Below are 21,004 nucleotides of genomic sequence, written 5' to 3'. Positions count from 1 at the left end.
GAAGCTAATTGTGGCCTAGGGACTGTTGAAATGTGAGAGAGCATCAGAGATGTTAAAGGTGTAAGTGGGCTAATTGAGGGGAAGAACGAATAAGGAAGATAAGGAAAACATTCTAGATGATAAGACCAACGTAAAGCAATGGGCTGAAGAAGGGTCTCGACCCGAAGCATCACTTCTCTCCAGAGATGCTGCCTGTCCCGCTAAGTTACTCCAGCATTTTGTGTCTAGTGTAAACCAGCATTTGCAGTTGCTTCCCACACCAAAACAATGGATTTACTTTGATGAATGTACATTGCAGTGGAACTCCAACATCTGCAGTCTCTTGTGTCTTCAGATTACTTGATATTATATTTTTTACATGCCCAATATAAACAAGTGGCAATGTACCAAGTTATACATAAAATACCTAACACTACTGGCAACGAAAAGTAGGGGATAAGAAAGTGACTTTCTACATCTTTGGGAGAAAGCTATGAATTTAAAGCAAATCGCATATCATACGAATGTGACTGAAAACATTGAGGTGATTGTATTTAAATATTTGCTTACTGTATATGATCATTCCTCATGGGGAGGAGGCCGTGACTTAAAAATTACAGCTCTTATACAAATACAGTAGCGCAGCGCCAGGGACCCGGGTTCGATCATGACTATGGGTGCTGTCTGTGTGGAGATTGTACATTCCCCTTGTGACCTGCGTGGGCATTCTCCGAGATATTCAGTTTCCTACCACACTCCAAATAAGTAAAGGTTTGGCTTGGTATAAATGTAAATTGTCTCTAGTGTGTGTAGGATAGTGTTAATGTGTAGGGATTGCTGGTCGGCGCGGACTCGGTGGGCCGAAGGGCCTGTTTCCATGCTGTATCTGTAAAAAAAAAACAACTAAACTAAACACATGAGGTTGATCTTTAGGTTTCATAGATTCTAGTCTCCTGGGTAATGCGTTTACGGAAAACCCTCTGATCCCTGTATTTCTGAACTGAATTGGTCTACTGATCCCCATCTAAATGAAAGTTAAAATTCTTTGTTACATGCTGGTCTAATTAATGTATTAATCATTTGGAGCACTGAGTGTCTTTTGGAACTTGCGCATTTGTTAATTGTCAAAATTGGTCCTCGTTCTTTTTCGCTAGCCACATTAACTACTTATCACTACTGCAGTTTGCATGCAGCTGTCACAGCAATACACTGATTAAGATTTTTGGGTCAATTATGCTCCTGATTTGTACACTCTTAACATCACTCCGCATGCCCAACAATGCCTAATACTCAGGTTTTTATTCATCGTTGAAAAATATATGTGGCTACATTGGAGTCTTAATTCACTAATATTGTTATTGAATCTAAATATTATTTTCATTAAAAAATTGGACTTTTTGTCACTTTAAATGTAATGTAAATTGCATCATACATAAGATTTTACAAGTTGCAACTGAATAGTTTGAGAAAGCATACGAATGAATGTTTATAATTTTTAATTTTGACCTAGAATCAGGGAAAACGTTAAAAAAAATCAGTTCTCCATATGGGGAAAAATCCAAAAGCGATAAGAATTATGGTAAGCTCTACATTGAGCTCAGCATTTTAGCCGCTTGGGTAAAATTTGCCCGTGAAGGATTCACAAATCATTATCCAAAAATTTGAGATAGTGATTAAAATTTGCGCGTTCACAATTTATGTGTAAAAATAGTAAATGAATACAATCTTATTTTTATGATGCAGCTTTGCCTAATAGAAAATCGCAATATGGACTGTTTGCTGAGGATGCAACCCACCTTCCATTCCCTTTATCTCGCAAGAAATAGTGTTTTGTGGAGATCAGCTTGGTTCACAATTAGATATAATTGAACTGACACTGTCATTAAGGTGTACGGTTCTTGGATCGCTGAAATACAATATGGATCATTATATGCTGCCAGTTAGGCAGTTGAAGAACCGTTTGCATATTACGACTGCACTTCTTTTGAAAAGTGGGTTAGGTGCGTATTTCAGACAATGGCTCCCCCCCCCCCCCCCCCCCCGCCCCGCTCTCTTCCCCTGCAGGATTTTCAAAAATAAACATTTTAATAGCCTTAAATTTATTTTTGTTACTGCAAGCTCAGTATATTACATTGTTGAAGAGAGTATCATTGTACAAGTGTGAATGTTTGTCATTTTCAATGGCCACCCGAGGCTGTGTTCTTGGGGACAACGGTGTCTTATTACAGTGGATGATTACATAGAAACAGTTTTTTCCCCCTTAGACACTTGTCAATTTCCAAAGTAACTTTAAAATAGTTCTTTAGAAATCGTGTTACAACCAATTCAGTTCACGTAATCCAAATAGGATTCTCTAATTCATCAATCACTAGTCAATTCTCAGAATGGAAACACGTTATAGTATAACTATCTATAGTTCTATATATTAACTGGCGGGCAAATTCCTATTTTAAAGGTATGATTTTGTTGATATCCATGGAAAATCCTCAAATGTGGACAGTATTTAATTATGATTTTCTGAAATTGTTTTTTGCCTGTCATTTGCAGGTGGAAAAGTCGGGTTCACAATGCCATTTCCATTTGGCAAGTCACATAAGTCTCCAGCAGACATTGTGAAAAATCTGAAGGAAAGTATGGCAGTATTAGAAAAACAAGATATTTCTGACAAAAAGGCAGAAAAGGTATAGTATGGTAAAAATTGATTCACTTTTTGATTAATTACAGATTGAGAATTTTAATTACTTTGTTTACTAATTTTTTCCTATGACATTTTATGCATAATATACATAAAATTGAGCTTCAAAGGTAGAAAACCGAAGTTGTGAAAGTCCTTTGATATTCTAAGAAACCAAACCTTTCCTTGTATTAAAACTTTATATTTGCAATTTTGTAATGCAATTATTATACATGAAATTCCAGAGGAGTAATTAAGCTCCTGCAACTCTGAGATATTCTGGACAAATATGTGCAAGATTTGTATACTCATTCTTTAGAAAGCATTCATTTGTTTTGAACTGAATAAATCTATATGGTGAAATCTTTGTTAGACATCCATGGAAAATAGGGGTCTCAATTAGTCAGGTATGTTGGTTCACTAAGAGCTAAATATGTAGTAGTGTAGTAGTAAAGTATGCAATACAGTACAAATACCCTATTCTGTATGCAGGAAATTAAAATTACATGAAATATCTCACTTATCACTGTAGAACTGCTTGCATTTTCACCTAATACTACAATATTACATTCAGTAATTTAATGTTTGTATTGCTCTAATTAATGCAGCTTTGACTCGAGAGGAATCTACACCATTTGTTGGTGAAAATGTAGAGCAGAAACAATTTTCTAAAGCTTGCAGAAAATTAAGCTATTTTTGCATAACGTTCTTGTGGACTTGCATCACTTGGAGAATAACTGGATTCTCAAATTTTGGTGAATGGTTCCAGTAATGTGAATGTAGATGTGAATGTATTGCAAATATTTGAATTTGGCCACAGATTTTGTTTTCGCATCAACAATTTTGTTTGACATCACTATCAAGTTCATACTTCAAGGTTGATTACTTGGCAGTCAGAGGTACAGTGTGTTTATGCTACGTAGTTGCCCTCGGCAGCCATGTTGCAGTTATAAACAACATTTCCATTATAAAAAGGGCACACTCTGCATCTACATATCAGTTCAGGCAGCATCTGTGGAAGGCGGAGGATATTATTTCAAGGACTTGTGAAAATGATAAAAGGCCATTGAAAATGGTAAAAGGCCATTGGTGAGTTCTTCTCACCACAGATGCTCCCATTTTGTCATTCATATTTCCAGCATCTATGGTATAATGCAGTTTGAATGTTGCATCTGTTATTTATTACTTGAAGGGTTGATGTTTGCAGTGGGGGCCAGCATTCAAATGTATAGGATCACAATTCCACCTAAAACCCCACCCCACCCAGTTGGTGATATTCTTGTTTGAGTTAGAGAGCACTTCCCTCTGGAAGGCGATTCCGGACTGTCAAAGCCGCCACAGCCAGACATAAAAACAGCTTTTTTAGCTCTACTCAACAACCAAAAGTCTGTAGCCTCCTTTTGCCCTGGCATTTTATTTCATTCTTCACATGTTTAAATTATAATGTTTTATTCTTAATTGTTTACTGTATGTCGTGTTGTTACTTGCGAGCAAAGCACCACGGCAAATTCCGTGTATGCATACATACTTGGCTAATAAGAAAATAACTGCAGATGCTGGTACAAATCGAAGGTATTTATTTCACAAAATGCTGGAGTAACTCAGCAGGTCATGCAGCATCTCTGGAGAGAAGGAATGGGTGACGTTTCGGGTCTGAAGAAAGGTCTCGGCCCAAACCGTGCTGCCTGATCTGCTGAGTTACTCCAGCATTTTGTGAAATAAATACCTTCTACTTGGCTAATAAAGTTTATTCAATTCAATTCAATTTGATGGTACAAGGGGAAGGGCAATCTGTGATATTTTACATTGACTTTTCCTGGTTTTGAAATCCTGTAGGTAGGTTTTCCATATGTAATCACTGTGGCTGGCTGCACATTCCAGTACCTACATTTATTTGAGTATTTTATACTGTGCTTGAGTCACCTATCTTGCAGCCTAGGACATCTTCCACCACCCTCCTATCTGCCTATTCCATTGTTCACCTGGCCACCCTCTTGCCTCTGTGTAAAAACGAGGCCATCTAAAAATGTGCACGTCCCATTGAGACATCTCTTCTGTGCTTACCGACTTGGATTGGTTCCTAATTAAATTATACCATGATTTTAAATTTCCCATTCCTTGACTAATCTAATTATCTGGGACTTCAGACTTCATTTATTGCCTGACCCTGATTCATTTTACGAATAAAAAGTTTAACTATCTTTACAATTAGTGCAATCCTGGTGAAACAATTCCTTTTGCATTTGACTGTCTGTCCAGAGGAGTAAAGTTGGCCAGTACTGGCAAGCATTGATTTAGGATGTATTTCTCATTCCAGTGACAGTGTGCTTTGCAGAATTTTACTGGGAATCCACACGTTTGGTGTGAATGCTCGAGGCCCAACCAAATGTATTCTCCTTAGTCGTTCAGAATGTTACTATTGCAGATTTGTTCGGAGTATTTTGTGTGATGGCATTTCCATTCCAGCTAGCTTTGGGATTCTGTTCAATGGCAATTGATTCAGTTCAATTTTCAAATGACATTTTTTAATGGGTCAAGCTGCAGAGCACAAATCTGCTGGCTGGTACCTTGGCTATGGATCACGAATGACTGATGTGGGGAGCAGGAACCCATTCATTTGAATGGTAACACTGAACATGATTTTAAGCTTTGTAAATAAGTGGTCTGTTCAATTCTTTTTACTTTGTTTTCAATTTCTTTTAGCAAATTTAAGAAAAAGTTTCATTTATTTGAACTAATTTTAAATGGCGACATTTAAAATGGTTCAAAAGTCTTCAACCACCATGAACTATCTAAAGACAATCAAAGCATTCAAGAGGTGAAGCCGGGTGATTCATTGTCTGGGCACAGTTAGCACAGGCATGTCTGTGGTAGCCAGACTTTGAGCTTTATTCGAGGTGCAGAGCCACAAGTGGTAAGTGTGACAGGAAATAAGGCAGGGATGTGGCAGAGTTGAGCAAGATTCAGACCAATGTTACCAGCAATACATGAAGGTAACAGTAAGGTACTTAAAATTATGAAATTGCATCCTATCCAAATGTTACAACAGGGAGAATTTTGAAGAATGAGCGATCTCATTGAATCCAAAATTTTCCTGCATGCCTTGATCGGGTTCATGTAGCAAGGATGTAGCTGAGGATCTAGAACCAGGGTCTATTGTCATTGGAATAGTATACCTTTTGGGAACTGAGGAATTTATTCACTTGAAAGACACTGGACCGTTGGTGTTCACAACCTCCAAGGACTGTGGATCTTCAGCCATTGTTCATTCAAGCCGAAGGTTGATGCATTTCTGAGTCGAAGGCTAATTCAGGAGAATGCCACCTGGCTAGATGATTAACTCAAAGTATAACTGCAGCCATGAAACTTCATGTTTGCTCCACTGACCAGTTGCTTCGTTGATTTACATAATAGTTCATTTTAAACAGAAAACCCATTGCGCTAATAAATTGGATCAGCACGTTTCAGCTCACTTTATACCATGTCCAATAATTTTGAAAGTTCTGTTCATGTATATCATGATCAAAGCTGCTTGAATTCATTTGGCCTTGAAATTCAGAAACATTGGATGTAATGTGCTGTTTATGAAGCTGTCCAATTAACAGTTCCTCAATGTGAAACGCTGATGCATAAAATCTAATGAAGAGTTTATTATAATTTTGTGATTAATTGGTGTTTCCATGATTTCACACAATTCAAAATTCACAGCACATTAATTGTTGCTCTACATTTTAAAATTGAGTTTGATAATTTGAATAATATGTGTTATTTTTCGCTCTGGAATACGGAAAGTCTAAACTTTGGGCACTAATATTAAAAACAGTCTGTCACTATAATTGAGATCTCATTTCTGTTAAACTTTATTTTTGATTCCAATAGTCTACATGAAAAAAAGTGTGAGTGGCAATACTGAATTAATCATTTTAAGTAAAGCCAATTAAATATCAAAGTACACATAGTGATGGTGTTAGTGGGTTGTTCTGTTTTATTTACGAAAGGTGGACGTTTGTTGGGAATAAAGGTAGTAAGATTGTTTACATGGCAATGTATGTAAACATACTAACTCATTCCTAAAAATTATATTAAAGATTATATTATTGGATTTGACCAGCATCGGGCTGTGGTGGAAATGTATTGGTGATTTGGACATGTTCAATAACAATTTAGCATAGAAGTAGGCCCTTCAGCCCACCTTGTTTTTGCCGAGCATGATGGCATTCTGGGCTCATCCCTTTTGCCCACATTTGGCTCATATCCCTCCAAATCCTTCCTATCCATGTATCCACCCAAATATCTTTTGCAAGTCGTAATTGTATCTGCTTCTGCAGTGGGGTTTGGATTAATGGTTGCTCATGTGAATTATCACTTAAAGAAAATCGTTTAAGATATGTTTAAAGAAATTGCTTAAAGAAAATGGACAAAATTAATGTTCTACCCAGATTACTATGTTCCCAGGGAGAGCACTTCCTGTCATGCATGGTGGCTGTTTTAGATGAGAGATCTTAAGTGCTGGTTGGTTACTTTCAGTGCCGACTTGAAAAATGTTGAATTTGGCACCCCCTTTATGTTGAAGATTTTATATCATAGGGCATTTAGTTTAACAGGGCACCAGAACACCTTGTACAAATATTCTCTCACGTTTGGATTGAATTATTCCTTGACTGCAGATGTTTAATCAGATTATGGCTCTTGTTTAGAGTAGTTTATTTTATGAATCATATCTTATTTGCATGTACAACCTATGGAAGGTTTGAAGAAAATATGACAACTAAATGGGCTCATGTTGAATTGATTTTGAAAAAAATCGGTTGTTGCTGGTATAGTATCTCTTCACAACTCATTTTACATTTGTCTTGGATTTGTCTGGCTTTCAGTGCCCAATATACATTGCGTTTAAATCTAAAGCTTGCATTGCTCCAGTGTAGTGACTAATCTGCAGATAAGGGAATGTCCAATCAAGTCAAAAGAACAATGTTAAACTTTCCCCATTCTGGAATTGTATTTCATATGGGGACTTATAAAGAATGCATTGTGATCCCAGAAAAAACATAGCACAGTGAACTATTTCCAAAAACTCTAAACCAAGATGTAACAGCTGAAGATAAGGGCTTGAGGCATTCCATGAATCGTGGCATGCATTGATAACACAAGTTTCAAGGAAGTTATATTTACCAAAAATATACAGGTCCACCGCTGATTTTCCAGTAACAGCTGGTCCAGTGCCTCCTTTAGGTCAGAAGTGATGGGGGAAGAATTAGGCCATTCAGCCCATCAAGTCTACTCCACCATAAAGTTGGGATGGAATCCGGATCCCCGCATACTAACACTATCCTTCACGTGCTAGGAACAATTTACATTTATACCAAGCCAAATAACCTACAGATTCACCACCTTCATCTCCTTCCTAAAGGAACACCCTTTAATTCTGAGGCTATGACCTCTAGTCCTCGACTCTCCCATTAATGGAAACGTCCTTTCCACATCAACTCTATCCAAGCGTTTCACTATTCGGTAAGTTTCAATGAGGTCCCCCCTCATCTTTCTAAACTCCAGCGAGTGCAGGTCCATTGCCGTCCAACACTCATCATATGTTAACCCACTCATTCCTGGGATTTTTCTTATAAACTTCCTCTGCATACCTCCCAACCCTTCCGAATTTGGCAGAAAGTTTCCGCTTTCATATTTCATTTCCACCATTCCGATTTCGCCTCACATTTTTACGCAAAACACATGCCTCGCCCTGCCCCGCCCCTCACCGCTGGCCCGGCCTCGCCGCTGTATTCGCCCTGCCCCGCTGCTGGCCCGGCCTCGTCACTGTTCTCGCCTCGCCCCGCCTCGCCGCTGTTCTCGTCTCGACCCGCCGCTTGTCTCGTCTCGCCGCTGTCCTCGCCTCGCCGCTAGCCTGGCCTCGCCCCGCCGCTGGCCCGGCCTCGCCGCTAGCCTCGCCTCGTCTTGCCCCTGTACTTGCCTCACCGCTGTACTCGCCTCGCCTCGCCGCTGGCCCGGCCTTGCCGCTATACCCTCCTCGCCTCGCCTCGCCGCTAGCCTGGCCTCACCCCGCCGCTGGCCCGGCCTCGCCGCTAGCCTCGCCTCGTCTTGCCACTGTACTCGCCTCGCCTCGCCGCTGGCCCGGCCTCACCGCTAGCCTCGCCTCACCTTGCACCTTGCCCGGCCTCGCCCCGCCGCTGGCCCGGCCTCGCCGCTCGCCCGGCCTCGCTTTGTCGCTGGCCCAGCCTCGTCTCGCCGCTGGCCCGGCCTCACCTCGCCTCTCGCCGCTGGCCTCGCCTCACTGAGGAGCGTGAGGCCCGTTGATGTTGAGAGGGGATGTGGGGGAGGGGGTTAAGGTGCGGGGGAGGGGGGCAGTGGAGTGGGAGGAGGGTGGTGGTCGGGGGGGTGGGGGTCGGGGGGGTGGGGAAAGGAGGGGAGAGTGGGGGTGGGAGGGGATTGGGGGTGGGGGAGTGGGTTTGGGGGGAAAGGGGAGGGGTGGGGGGGAGTAGGGGGTGAGGGAACTTTTTGGGAATCCATTAATCTGGACAGAATTACGAGAGCGCAATTGAAATCCCTCCGGAAGTCCCCTCGAATATGTGGCGCCCAGGCCGGGTGAGGCAGCCAACCTCGATCTTATCTGGACTTCCATGCCGATCGGCGGGTCATATTTGCCCCCTGCGGCCGGTGCACTGGAACTCCGGCAGATCGGCGGGTTGAATTTGCGCCTTCCACGGCCGACTTTACAGTTGGGTATCTTGCCAAAGCCCCAAGGCCGTGATCTCTGTTGGCCTGGCAAAATGGATGATATGGCAAGGCTCTGGACCAAGCGTGCCAGAAAATCGGTGGTGGACCTGCAAAAGTAGTTAGGAGTGAAGTATTTTCACTCTCTTCCTTTTTAGTCCTAATCATATTGGATACCTGTGATCAGTGGTATGCCACCTAGATCAGTGCTGGGTCCACTGTTTAGATTAACGATTTAGATAAAGGTGCCATTGGTTGGCTTGGTTAGCTATTCTGTGGATGACACTAAAACATGCCAGTATAGTGGACAGTGGAGAGTTATTTAAGATTACAGCAGGATTTAGATGAACTGAGGGAGTTGGTCAAGGCATAGCATATGGAATTTAACTTGCACAAGTGCGATGTGTTATGTTTTGATAAGCGAAACTAGGACAGGACTTGCACAGTAAATGGTAAGGCCCTATAGTGTTGTAGAACAGAGACATCTGGGGGTACTAGTACATAGTTTTGTGAAGACAAGGAGACGGGATGGTGAAGAAGGCATTTGGCACACTTATCATTGGTCAAGACATTGCGTACTGGAATTGGGACATCATGTTAAAACAATGCGAGTCGTTTGAGAGACAGCATTTGGAGTATTGTGTACCCAGTTACAGGAAGGATATCATTAATCTGGAAAGGGTGCAAAACAAAAACAGGGATGTTACTGGCTCCAATTCTAAAGAGAGACTGGAAACAATACGAGTCGTTTAAGAGACAGCATTTGGAGTATTGTATACCCAATTACAGGAAGGATGACATTAATCTGGAAAGGGTGCAAAAAAAACAGGGATGTTACTGGCTCCAATTCTAAAGAGACTGGATAGGGGGGACTTTTTTCCCCTGGCGCATAAGAAGTTGAGAGCGTGACCTCATTGAGGTGTATACAATCATGAGAGGTGTAGACAAGGTCTTTTTCCCAGGGTAGGAGGGTCTAAATCTGGATGACATAGATTTAATGTGAGAAGGGAAAGAAAAGGCAATGAGGCAATATTGGGTGGGTATATAGAACAAGCTGACAGTGAGCTGTGGAGGTGGGTACAATGTGCTAGGAAGTAGGATTAGTATAAGTAGGTACTCTATATTCAGCATGGGGGACAGTGAGCCAAAGTGCTTGTATCTGGTGTATGACCGACTCTTGTCTCTCATGTAGCACCCATGATTCAATGGCATTCTTCAATAAAAATGGGAAAAATTCTGGTAACTGGCCAATATTTATCCTTTAATCATCACCTAAAATAACTGCCTATTTAATTGTGGTTTGTGTAGTTCACTATATACAATTTGGCTGCATTGCTAATTGCCTGTACTAAATTGCAGTAGTGGGGTATTTCATGTGTTTTCTTGGCTATAAAGTGCTTTTGGCATGGCTTGAATTTATGAAAGATGCTCTCATTTTTCTGTCCAAAACTTGGATGATAAAAAAATAAACATTTCTTATTTTGTTTAATAGAGAGATCTGAATGGGATAGGAAATTTCTTAATACAAGACTAATAATAATGAGGGTAGGGTATTGACATGCATAGAGAACTGGTTGGCAGACAGAAAGCAAAGAGTAGGAATTAACAGGTCCTTTTCAGAATGGCAGCGGTGACTAGTGGGGTGCTGCAAGGCTCAGTGCGGGGACCCCAGTTATTTACAATATATATACAGATACTCCCCGACTTACGATGCTTTGACGTACGATATACCGACTTTACGATGGTGCAAACTCTGGGTAATGGCAGCGAGCCGCAGCAAGCCTCTGGCCACGTGATCAGGTGTATTAAATGCATTTTGACTTGCGATATTTTCGGTTTACAATCGGTTTATCGGAAAGTAACCCTATCGTACGTTGAGGAGCACCTACATTAATGATTTAGACGAGGGAATTAAATGTAACATCTCCAAGTTTGCGGATGACACAAAGCTGGGTGGCAGAGTGAGCTGCGAGAGGAGGATGCTATGAGGCTGCAGGGTGACGGATAGGCTGGGTGAGTGGGCAGATGCAGTACAATGTGGATAAATGTGAAGCTATCCACTTTGGTGGCAAGAGCAAGAAGGCAGATTATTATCTGAATGGTGTCAGATTGGGAAAAGGGGCGGTGCAATGAGACCTGGGTGTCCTTGTACATCAGTCACTGAAAGTAAGCATGCAGGTACAGCAGGCAGTGAAGAAAGCTAATGGCATCTTGGCCTTCATAGCGAGAGGATTTGAGTTTAAGCGCAGTTTAGGTCTCCAAATGTGAGGAAGGACATTCTTGCTATTGAGGGAGTACAGCAGAGGTTCACCAGGTTAATTCCCGGGATGGCAGGACTGACATATGATGAAAGAATGGGTCGACTGGGCTTATATTCACTGGAATTTAGAGGGGTGAGAGGGGATCTTATAGAAACATGAAATTCTTAAGGGATTGGACAGGCTAGATGCAGGAAAAAAATTCCCGATGTTGGGGGAGTCAAAAACCAGGAATCACAGTTTAAGAATAAGGGGGATGCCATTTAGGACTGAGATGAAGAAAAACTTTTTCACCCAGACAGTTGTGAATCTGTGGAATTCTCTACCACAGAAGGCAGTGGAAGCCAATTCACTGGATGTTTTCAAGAGAAAGTTAGATTTAACAATTAGGGCTAACGGAATCAAGGGATATGGGGGAAAAAGCAGGAATGGGGTACTGATTTTGGATGATCAGCCGTTCATATTGAATGGTGGTGTTGGCTCAAAGGGCCGAATGGCCTACTCCTGCACCTATTTTCTATGTTTCTAGGCAGTTATAACATTTTGTTTATGTAAATTTTGGCAGTTAGAATTAGATTGTAAACAGATATGGCTGCTGCACTTTTTGAGATAGGAGGAATTTGAGTTTGGGATTAATGCATAATTTATTTCTACATTGCCAGATTACACTATGTATGAAAATACTGCTCAATATTATTTTCTCAATGCTATCTTTTGAGCATGAATACAGTGAATCTCCAGTGGTTGAGTTCCCAGATCAGTAATCCAGATCCTGGACTAATACACCAGAAACCCGATTTTTGTTCACTCGTGTGCTGCACTGTAATTCTTCAATTCTTACCTGGTCCAACCAAGATCTGAAATGGCCTTACAATGAATAAGCCAAGTTTAATATGAACGTGTACATAATGTTACTAGGAAATAACTATATGGATCCAAGGTTTCTAAATCTGTAGTTCGTTGCATGCAAAAAAACAGAAGTGAATGTACTTGTCCAAAATGCTTTCCTTTTCTATTTAAATCTGACTTATTTTTAAATGTAAGCAATTATACTCCATTGGTGAGCAAGAGTTGGGTGTCGCATCATGATAAGTCATTTTGGTGTTGTCAGCAATGGAAAGTATTCTGAGCAACGCATTTCAAATGACAGAGGGTGATTTTTACAGGGCAATTAAGCTGAGAGGTATTGGAATCTAACTAAAATTAAACCTTGCACTCCAGAACACTTCTTTTTAAATCAATTTATTTAAATATACACTGCTTGTAAAATGTAGCTCAGGCAAAATATATGCATGTGTTCATATTCCTTTACTTCTATAATTTGATCTTCAACTTAATGCAATCCTTCTTAATCCCTGTCTATTACATCTCGGATATGAAGTGAAATTACTGGTATGATTTGTATTTCAAAGCAGGCGAGTAAAATTTCTATAGACTTAATATACATTTATAATAAATATAGATTTAATGGTCAGCCTGACTTCTATATTTATGGTTGTATTTTTCATATGGTGTTCCATAAGACCATAAGACACAAATAGATTCAGGCCAGATTCAGCCCATTGAATCATGAGTGATCTATTTTTTCCTCTCAACCCCATTCTCCTGCCTTCTCCCTTGATGCCTTTCATAATCGAGAACCTATCAATCTCTGCTTTATAAATACCCCAATGTCTCCCCATCTGTCCGTGGCAATGAATTCCACAGATTCACCCCCCTCTGCCAATAGAAATTTTTCCTCATCTCCATTCTAAGGGTACATCCTTTTATTCTAAGTTTGCGTCCTCTGGTTCCAGACTCTCCTATTATTGGACTCGTCCACTCTAGGCCTTTTATTATCTGAAAGGGTTTAATGAGATTCCCCTCTCATCCTTCTAAACTCTAGCGAGTGCAAGCCCAGTGCCCTAAACGCCCTTCTTAGGTTAACCCAATCATTCTCATATGCCTCTTCTGGACCCTCTCCTGAACCAGCACACCCTTCCTTAGATATGGGGCCCAAAATTGCTCTCGATATTGCAAATGGGGCCCACCAGTGCCTTATAAAGTCTCAGCATTACATCCTTGCTTTAATATTCTAGCCCTCTCAAAATGAATGCGAGCATTACCCTTGCCTTCTTTACCGCTGACTGGTAATCTGGAAACCTGGAAATCATGTGTGCGGCTTGCCTTTCTGAACTGCTGGTTCATGAGTCTTTTCACTCAGCCAGCAGGAAGGTTACTTTGTATTCTGAACTCTCCAGCGTTTTGCCACTCTTCCACAAGAGGCAAAGCCCTTATCCTGTTATTTTGCTGACAATTTGCTGCTGAGTGACATTGCCTCTGGATGTGAAGAAGATGCCATGGCCAAAGTGGCAGTCTTACACAGGGTCTTACAACGTTTTATCAATCGTTAGATATTTTAAAGCCCCATTTTTAGGCTTTCCCTGTGTGGATTACACCTACATTGTGTCAAATAGAATGTTTTAAAAATATATCTTTTAAGTTATTCACTTTACAGGAACATTGTTTTTAACTTAGTGAAAATAGTAAATGAAAATTAATAATCAGTGCGCAAAGTTCATAATAATAGATTAAGGCACAAAAGGAAAATTGTACATAATTGGTAAATTTTTCAGAAATGTATTTTGTATAGATTTCCCCCACCCCCCTACTATCAGTCTGAAGAAGGATCCAGACCTGAAACATCACCCATCCTCCTCCTGCAGAGATGCTGCCCGAATTGCTGAGTTACTCCAGCATTTTATGGCTATCTTTGGTATCTGCAGCTCCTTGTTTCTACATTTTGCTAAATGATGTGTTTGCTACAAAGCCCCTCCATTGCCTTTGCTGTGTATTAGAGAGAAATAGCTGGCAAAAACTCATGTGTGATTGGTGCAATTAATTTCTCAAAGGAGAGCTTTCATGATGTGCTATCTTAAATGGTACAATAAATGAAACAAGTCCTGTTGCCTTAAATAAATAATTTTGATTTATTACAAAATTCCCAATAATCAATAATGGTTGTGATATGGAGCGGTAAAGAAATGTTGCCTCTACACAATTTGTTACAAAAACTAGAATGCACAGTCCTCCACATGTAAAATTGTATGGTTGAGTTTTTGAAGTTACTCTTATTACCATTAAATCAAAAACTAATTACACATTTAAATAACAATAGCATTGTTTTTAATCTGATATTTTAAAAATAATATTTAGCTGATGATAAGCGAATCTGTCTTTGTTTTCTGATTAGGCGACAGAAGAAGTGTCGAAGAATCTTGTGGCCATGAAGGAGATCTTGTATGGCACAAATGAGAAAGAACCCCAGACTGAAACAGTGGCACAGCTTGCACAGGAGCTGTACAACAGCGGCCTCCTTAGTACTTTAATAGCAGATTTGCAGCTCATTGACTTTGAGGTGAGAAGCAAAATGGCAGTCATGATCAAATAGCTTTCTTTAAGTTGCATTCATTTTTCTTTCACAAATTGGACAAAAATCGAAGTATTAAGTGCAAGTTGGAGAACACCTTTTTCTGGAGTGCTTTATATCTTGTGTGAGCTATTAATTAAGTGCATATAGTCCCTGGATTTTTCTACTAATGACCAGGAGCTGTTTTCTGACATGGCAGAAATCAATTCAAGATGGGAACAGCTGTCTTAGCTGGCATTGTACTACAGAAGCCCATTCAATTGGGAGAGTAACATGACGTATGATAGGTGATAGTGTCACTGAGAATATACACGTGAAGTTTCAGCCTGGGCTTTACCTACCTGCGCCCATCTTGGGTGGAGAAGAATTGAGATTCTGAGAATCTGTGCTGTAATCTTTTCAGAAGCTATACAGGTATATAATTTTTTTTCCTCAAGAAGGTTTGAAGAGCAAGCCACAGATTGGCACCGGTAATAGTATCTGGATCATTATTTGAGCCATGCCCAAAGTAGCACAGGGCAATGCAACGGGCCGGGCAACACAATGAGATTGCTTCAACTATTGCACTGCGGAAAGAGTGCCTGCACAGGACTGAGGCCTCAACCAGGTTCCAGTAGAGCAGCATGGTTTAGTGGGGAGGTTCCTCAAGCACCTGCTGTCAGTAATGCACCTTAATAAATGCTGGAATCTATTGTGAAGTAAGTGGCAAAGATGCAAAAAAGATATATGCTACCCCGACCATTCCTTTTTCTCCCTTTACTTCTGGGAGAAGATTGAGTTTGAAAGCTCGGACTTCCACATTAAGAACAGCTTCTTCCCCAATTCTATCAGATCCCTGAACCATTCACCTCTTTCGCATCCCCTTCTTGGAGGTGCTCCACATATGCTTGCTCTTAACTTATTGTACCTCGGGGTTTTTTGCACTAATTTAGATTGTGCTTCAATCTTTGCATTATTCTACTATTTAGCTTTGTCATATTTATTGTATTTAAGTATGTATGTATACTGTTTACTCTGAGATTCATGAAAACAGGGATTCTATTGCATCCTGGTGTATATGACAGTAAACCAATATGAATATAATAATGTGCCACATGAAGTGTTTTACAAAATGAAGCTTCACTGGGTACGGTATAATCTATTAGTTGGTTAATCAGCTGACAGAAAATGTGTCATTTTTTGGGTGTGATGCTATTCTGAGTAAGGGTGCAGCAAAGATCAGTTTGGGACCATGATTATAGACACAAAACTGGAGTAACTCAGTTTCCCAAACATCACCCATTCCTTCTCTCCAGGGATGCTGCCTGACCCGCTGAGTTACTTCAGCTTTTTGTGTCTATCTTTGGTTTAAGCCAGCATCTGCAGTTCCTTCCTACACATTGGGACCAGGATTAGTTCCAACCAACATTAGTGATGCAGAAGAAAATATTGAATGCCAGGTATTGAAGCTGGCTAAACAATACAAAATGTTAGGCGGAGAAGTAATCTGCGAGAACAAGTTTGAGGACGTTGTATGAAAATGCGAAGTTATTTACTTTGAGTAGTGTGGTTCATTTTGTAATTTGAAAAGCAAAGTAGTTTGGATCTGAAAATCTATAATAAAACCAGTGATGGAAACACTTAGCAGCTCAGACACATCTTGAGTGGAGAGAAACATTTCAGGTTGATGACTTTCCCATCTGTTCTCAATATCGTTTAATTTCCTATGTTGTCTGAAAATCTATCACACTTGGGCATGGATATGAGCATCTATAGCCAGCATTCTCCAAATATATTTTTTAATTTGGGTGTTTCCTTGAATCAATTTTTGTAATTAATTCAGAAGAAATGGGTTTAATGTAGTAATTGGGTTGACAAAGTGCACACCCGACCCTTTATCTTTTTTTAACTTCAAATTGCACGATCAGCATGAGAATGATTGACAAAAATGTATTGCCTTTAGTACTATGTAGTAAAAACTGTTAAAATCCATTCCTTTCAGCATTTTATTTTTTGCAATGAATGAAAATCAAAAACAAAATACTCAGCAGGACAGGCAGCACCTCAGAAAGGGAAACATTTATTGTTTCAAGTCCAGAACTGTGTGAACTGCTGCGCATTTCCATTTTTTGTTTTTGTGTTTCATATCTGCTTTGCATTATTTTAAACATGTGATTAAAATCAGTGAGATAAATTCAAGTTTTTTTGTAAACTATTCCTAATATTCCACAGCTAAACATGAACAACAATTACAGAATCCAATATTGAAGTAAGCAATAGAAAGAATTAGCTTTCCCAAATAGGCTCCACAATGACTTCAAGCAACTTCAGCAAATGTTGAGAACAGTGCTGGAAAATACTTTCAGTAAATCTATTGGAAGACAGTTTCTAGATTTGGATTTTGAACTGATGAGGAATTTCTCAAGGCTCCAAATCTTTGGAATTCTGCACCTTGGAAGGTCTGCGAAGCAAGTTCAAATGCCTAAGTCGTGAATGAGAAGAATCGAGCATTACGGTCAGGAACATTAACTTGGGGCCTCTGATCAGTAGCAGACCAGTAGCAAAGCAGGCTTGGGTTGTATGACTTCTTTATACTTTTAAGTTAGCAATTTTAGAAGGCTTCTCTCACTTGACTAAATATGTCCTTTGGTTTGGCTATTCCTCCCAATAAGCCAGGCATTATTTTATTGGATATGTTTTAAATGTCTTCTCATTCAGGGGTATGCAATTAGTGCAGGGAAGTGGTGTTAAAAAGCGCAGCTCTGATTTTATCAAGCAGCCAAAAGGGCCCAAATGGCTTGTTTGTACTATTTTTGTTTTATTGTTGATTCTGAAGGAAATCTATTCTGAAAAAAATAATAGTATTACAAGCTTGCTTTGCTACTGATTTGCTTTGCTATTTAATACAATCCTACTGCTCTGAACAGAGGCCTCAAGTTAATTTTCCTGACTGATGATAGGAGGAATGAGCCATTCTGAAAAAAATCAAAGGGTCATGTGAGCATCTAGATGATTCTGTTATGTGATAACTGGAAAGGAAATAGATGTAGATGTAAAATGATGATGTAACCTTATCAAGGAAGATTTTATCTTGCCCAAATTAACGGCAAAAAGATTAGCCCAAAAAAATCCAGGTAATAAAGTTAATATATTCAAGATACTTGGAGACCGCAAGTAGTTCAACAAATGAAGGGAATACTGCTTGATCTGGTCATGGAAAGTGAACAAGAGCAAAATAAATATGGGGAGGAATGGATTGTGGTGAAAGAATACAGGAGCTTGCATGCAAAATTGTAATAATGCAGTAAAGTTAAGAAATATTTAAGGACAATTTAACTGCAATGAATTTTGAAAGGATTGAGGAAAAATACTGACTTTCAGGAGGACAAGAACAGGCAAAGTAAACTGGGGAAAAAAACACTTGCAGTCTATTGTGGCATGACATAATGCGAAAAACGCTTAAAACGATGATTAATAAAATTCACTATGTTGCAAGAATCAAGATGTTTCATGGATGAATGAATTTTTAAAAAGTATTACATTTGAAGTGTACATTGGACAGATTATCACCATAGGGGTAATAAGAGAGAGGGCAGATGGCATATCTGGCTATAGGATTGAGGTGAAGTGAAGTCGGGCAAATAATCTTGCATAACACAGGAGCAGCTAGGGAAATGCTCAAGAAATTGGTAAGTGGAGACAGTTGAAATGATGGAAAATTTAAAATGCCAATAATTTGGCAACCTTATTCAATGGTTCGATGTTCTCTATTAATTCAGACTTATCCAGGACTTTGTATTCATCACTAAATATTGTCCAGCTTCAGATAAGTGAATCTGTTACTCAGTGGAGTTTCATTAATTTCCCCTTTAAGACAAGTTAATAGGAAAACACATCTGCCACAAATTGAATTGCTGTTCCCACCTATTGCTGTATTGCTCTTGTTTCTAGCACACTGGGTTGAAAAACCTAGGGTACTGTGTTATTCCATCTGTAATGAAAATGAAACCTGAGTATCTGGATGTGCAGTTTGCCTTGCATGGAGTTTAATAAATTGCAAGACACTATCTGATGAAGTTGAGTTTCTGATTTGATAGCAAGAGGGCATTTGTTCTTTGTTCAATGCAATTACATTTCATTAGCTTTGCTGGGTTTTGGTAGTCTATCAGAATTCAAGAGTGCGAACATGGTGCAGTATTTGCTGGAGGAGTTATGTATGCTATGCCTCTGGTCTTGATTTCTCCTCAAATTTAGAATCCACATCTAATTTATTTTTCTTCCTATTCACAGGGCAAGAAAGATGTGGCTCAGATTTTTAACAATATCCTGAGAAGACAGATTGGAACACGCACACCCACAGTCGAATACATCTGTACTCAGCAAAATATATTGTTTATGTTACTCAAAGGGTGTGTGGTTTATCGTCTTGTACACTTGCAACATGATCTGCTATGTATTTTTGAATAATTTTCTTGCAAGATATTCCAGTTAACAAAGTTTGCAAGGATTAACCTGCAAAACTGGCTGCTATCAAAATATTGATCACAGTAGACACACAAAGTGGTGGAGTAACACAGTGGGTCAGGCAGCATCGCTGGAGAAAAAGTAATATGTGGCGTTTCGGGTCGGGACCCTTCTTCAGGCGCTCTGAAGTAGGGTACTGGCCCGAAATGTCACCATCCTTTTTCTCCAGGGATGCTGCCTGACCTGCTGAGTTACTCTAGCACTGTGTCTATCTTCGGTATATATCAGCACCTGCAGTTCCTTTCTGCACGCTTTATTATCTGGACCAAACTTCACCTATATTGACTAGTAGAAACAAATAATTGCATATGCTGGTTAATACACAAAATGACACAAAGTGCTTGAGTATCTCAACAGGTCGGGCAGCATCTCTGGCGAACGTGGATAGGTGATGTCAGACTGAAGAAGGTTCTCAACCCAAAACGTCATCTATCCATGTTCTTCAGAGATGCTGCTTGACCTGCTGACCTACATTGACCAGCATATATTCTGAGACCCAATGGCTCGACAGACATGAGAATGGCAGCGGCAAATTTGTAGGGTGTGATGTTTATCCTAATTGCTGTTCAGATAGAAAAAAAACACTTGATGTTGCCTATACTAAATTTTAAACTTCTTGTTCAGCCAAAGAAATTTACTGTGGAGTTTTTACACTGCTTTATGTCATGGTATAATTTCAGGCACCTTAGAAACAAATTCAAAGGACAATTAAGTATACACCTTTCCATAGTAATTTGAAAACGTATTGTAGGATTGCAATATTTGTTGCAGCGGAGTGTATCCTGTATCTTGGCCACAAATTTTAGCAAGGTTTTCCTGAACAACAATCTGACAAACATGTACTTGCTAAAAATGAAAATATTTTGATGCTACAAATTATTTTGTATTTTGAACTGTTAACATACTTCTGTTCAAGAAACACACTAGTCATTATTTCCTGCTAAGGTGTCTTAGGTGAAAGCAAATATTATGTATTCCTTACTTTCCCAATGGTTTGCAAATCGAAATGGTGGGGTATTCAGTGTGTTAGTAATTATGTTGATTATGGTCCTCTATATTTAAAATTAAAGTGTAGAGGACATGGTTGGTGACACTTTAGCGATTGCATTGTATGTTCCTGAATATAAATTCTACAGCTTTCTTATTCATTACTGTTCCAAAGATGAAGTAGAATATCTTAATATTCAATAAAATCCGGACTGTAATGCATTACTTATTATAACAGGTACTTTGGAGATCGAATTGAAAGAAAACTGAAGCTTTTATCCACATTTGCCTGTGGCATTGAAAGTAATAGTTATTCACATTACTTGTCAAAATTTAATATAAAGGCAGACTCTTGATGATGCTCAAAACATTGTTATTGGTAAAATAAAACTGCCTTGCTGCTAATTCGAAACTTGTGCAGATGGGCATTCAAAATTGAATGTTTTTAATCTTGCATGTTGTGGG

At 39.6% G+C, this 21,004-nt stretch overlaps 1 protein-coding gene across 2 annotated transcripts in view; it reads left to right on the top strand.

The window, feature by feature from the left end:
- The window catches only part of cab39 (calcium binding protein 39), a 60,339-nt gene that overhangs the window by 25,587 nt on the left and 13,748 nt on the right, over nucleotides 1–21,004 (top strand). Inside the window, exons 1-4 of one of the 2 annotated variants that reach the window (XM_078410817.1) lie at nucleotides 1,819–1,979; nucleotides 2,527–2,660; nucleotides 14,873–15,037; nucleotides 19,319–19,437. In XM_078410817.1, the coding sequence (XP_078266943.1) occupies nucleotides 1,898–1,979; nucleotides 2,527–2,660; nucleotides 14,873–15,037; nucleotides 19,319–19,437 (500 nt within the window). In that variant the 5' untranslated portion in view covers nucleotides 1,819–1,897. Of the gene's footprint in view, nucleotides 1–1,818; nucleotides 1,980–2,526; nucleotides 2,661–14,872; nucleotides 15,038–19,318; nucleotides 19,438–21,004 lie in introns of those variants that run through there. The other variant, XM_078410818.1, reaches the window with a different exon arrangement.

This window comes from Rhinoraja longicauda, chromosome 13 (genome assembly GCF_053455715.1).
Source record: "Rhinoraja longicauda isolate Sanriku21f chromosome 13, sRhiLon1.1, whole genome shotgun sequence".
NCBI lineage: Eukaryota > Metazoa > Chordata > Chondrichthyes > Rajiformes > Arhynchobatidae > Rhinoraja > Rhinoraja longicauda.
This window is presented reverse-complemented; position numbering and strand designations above follow the sequence as displayed.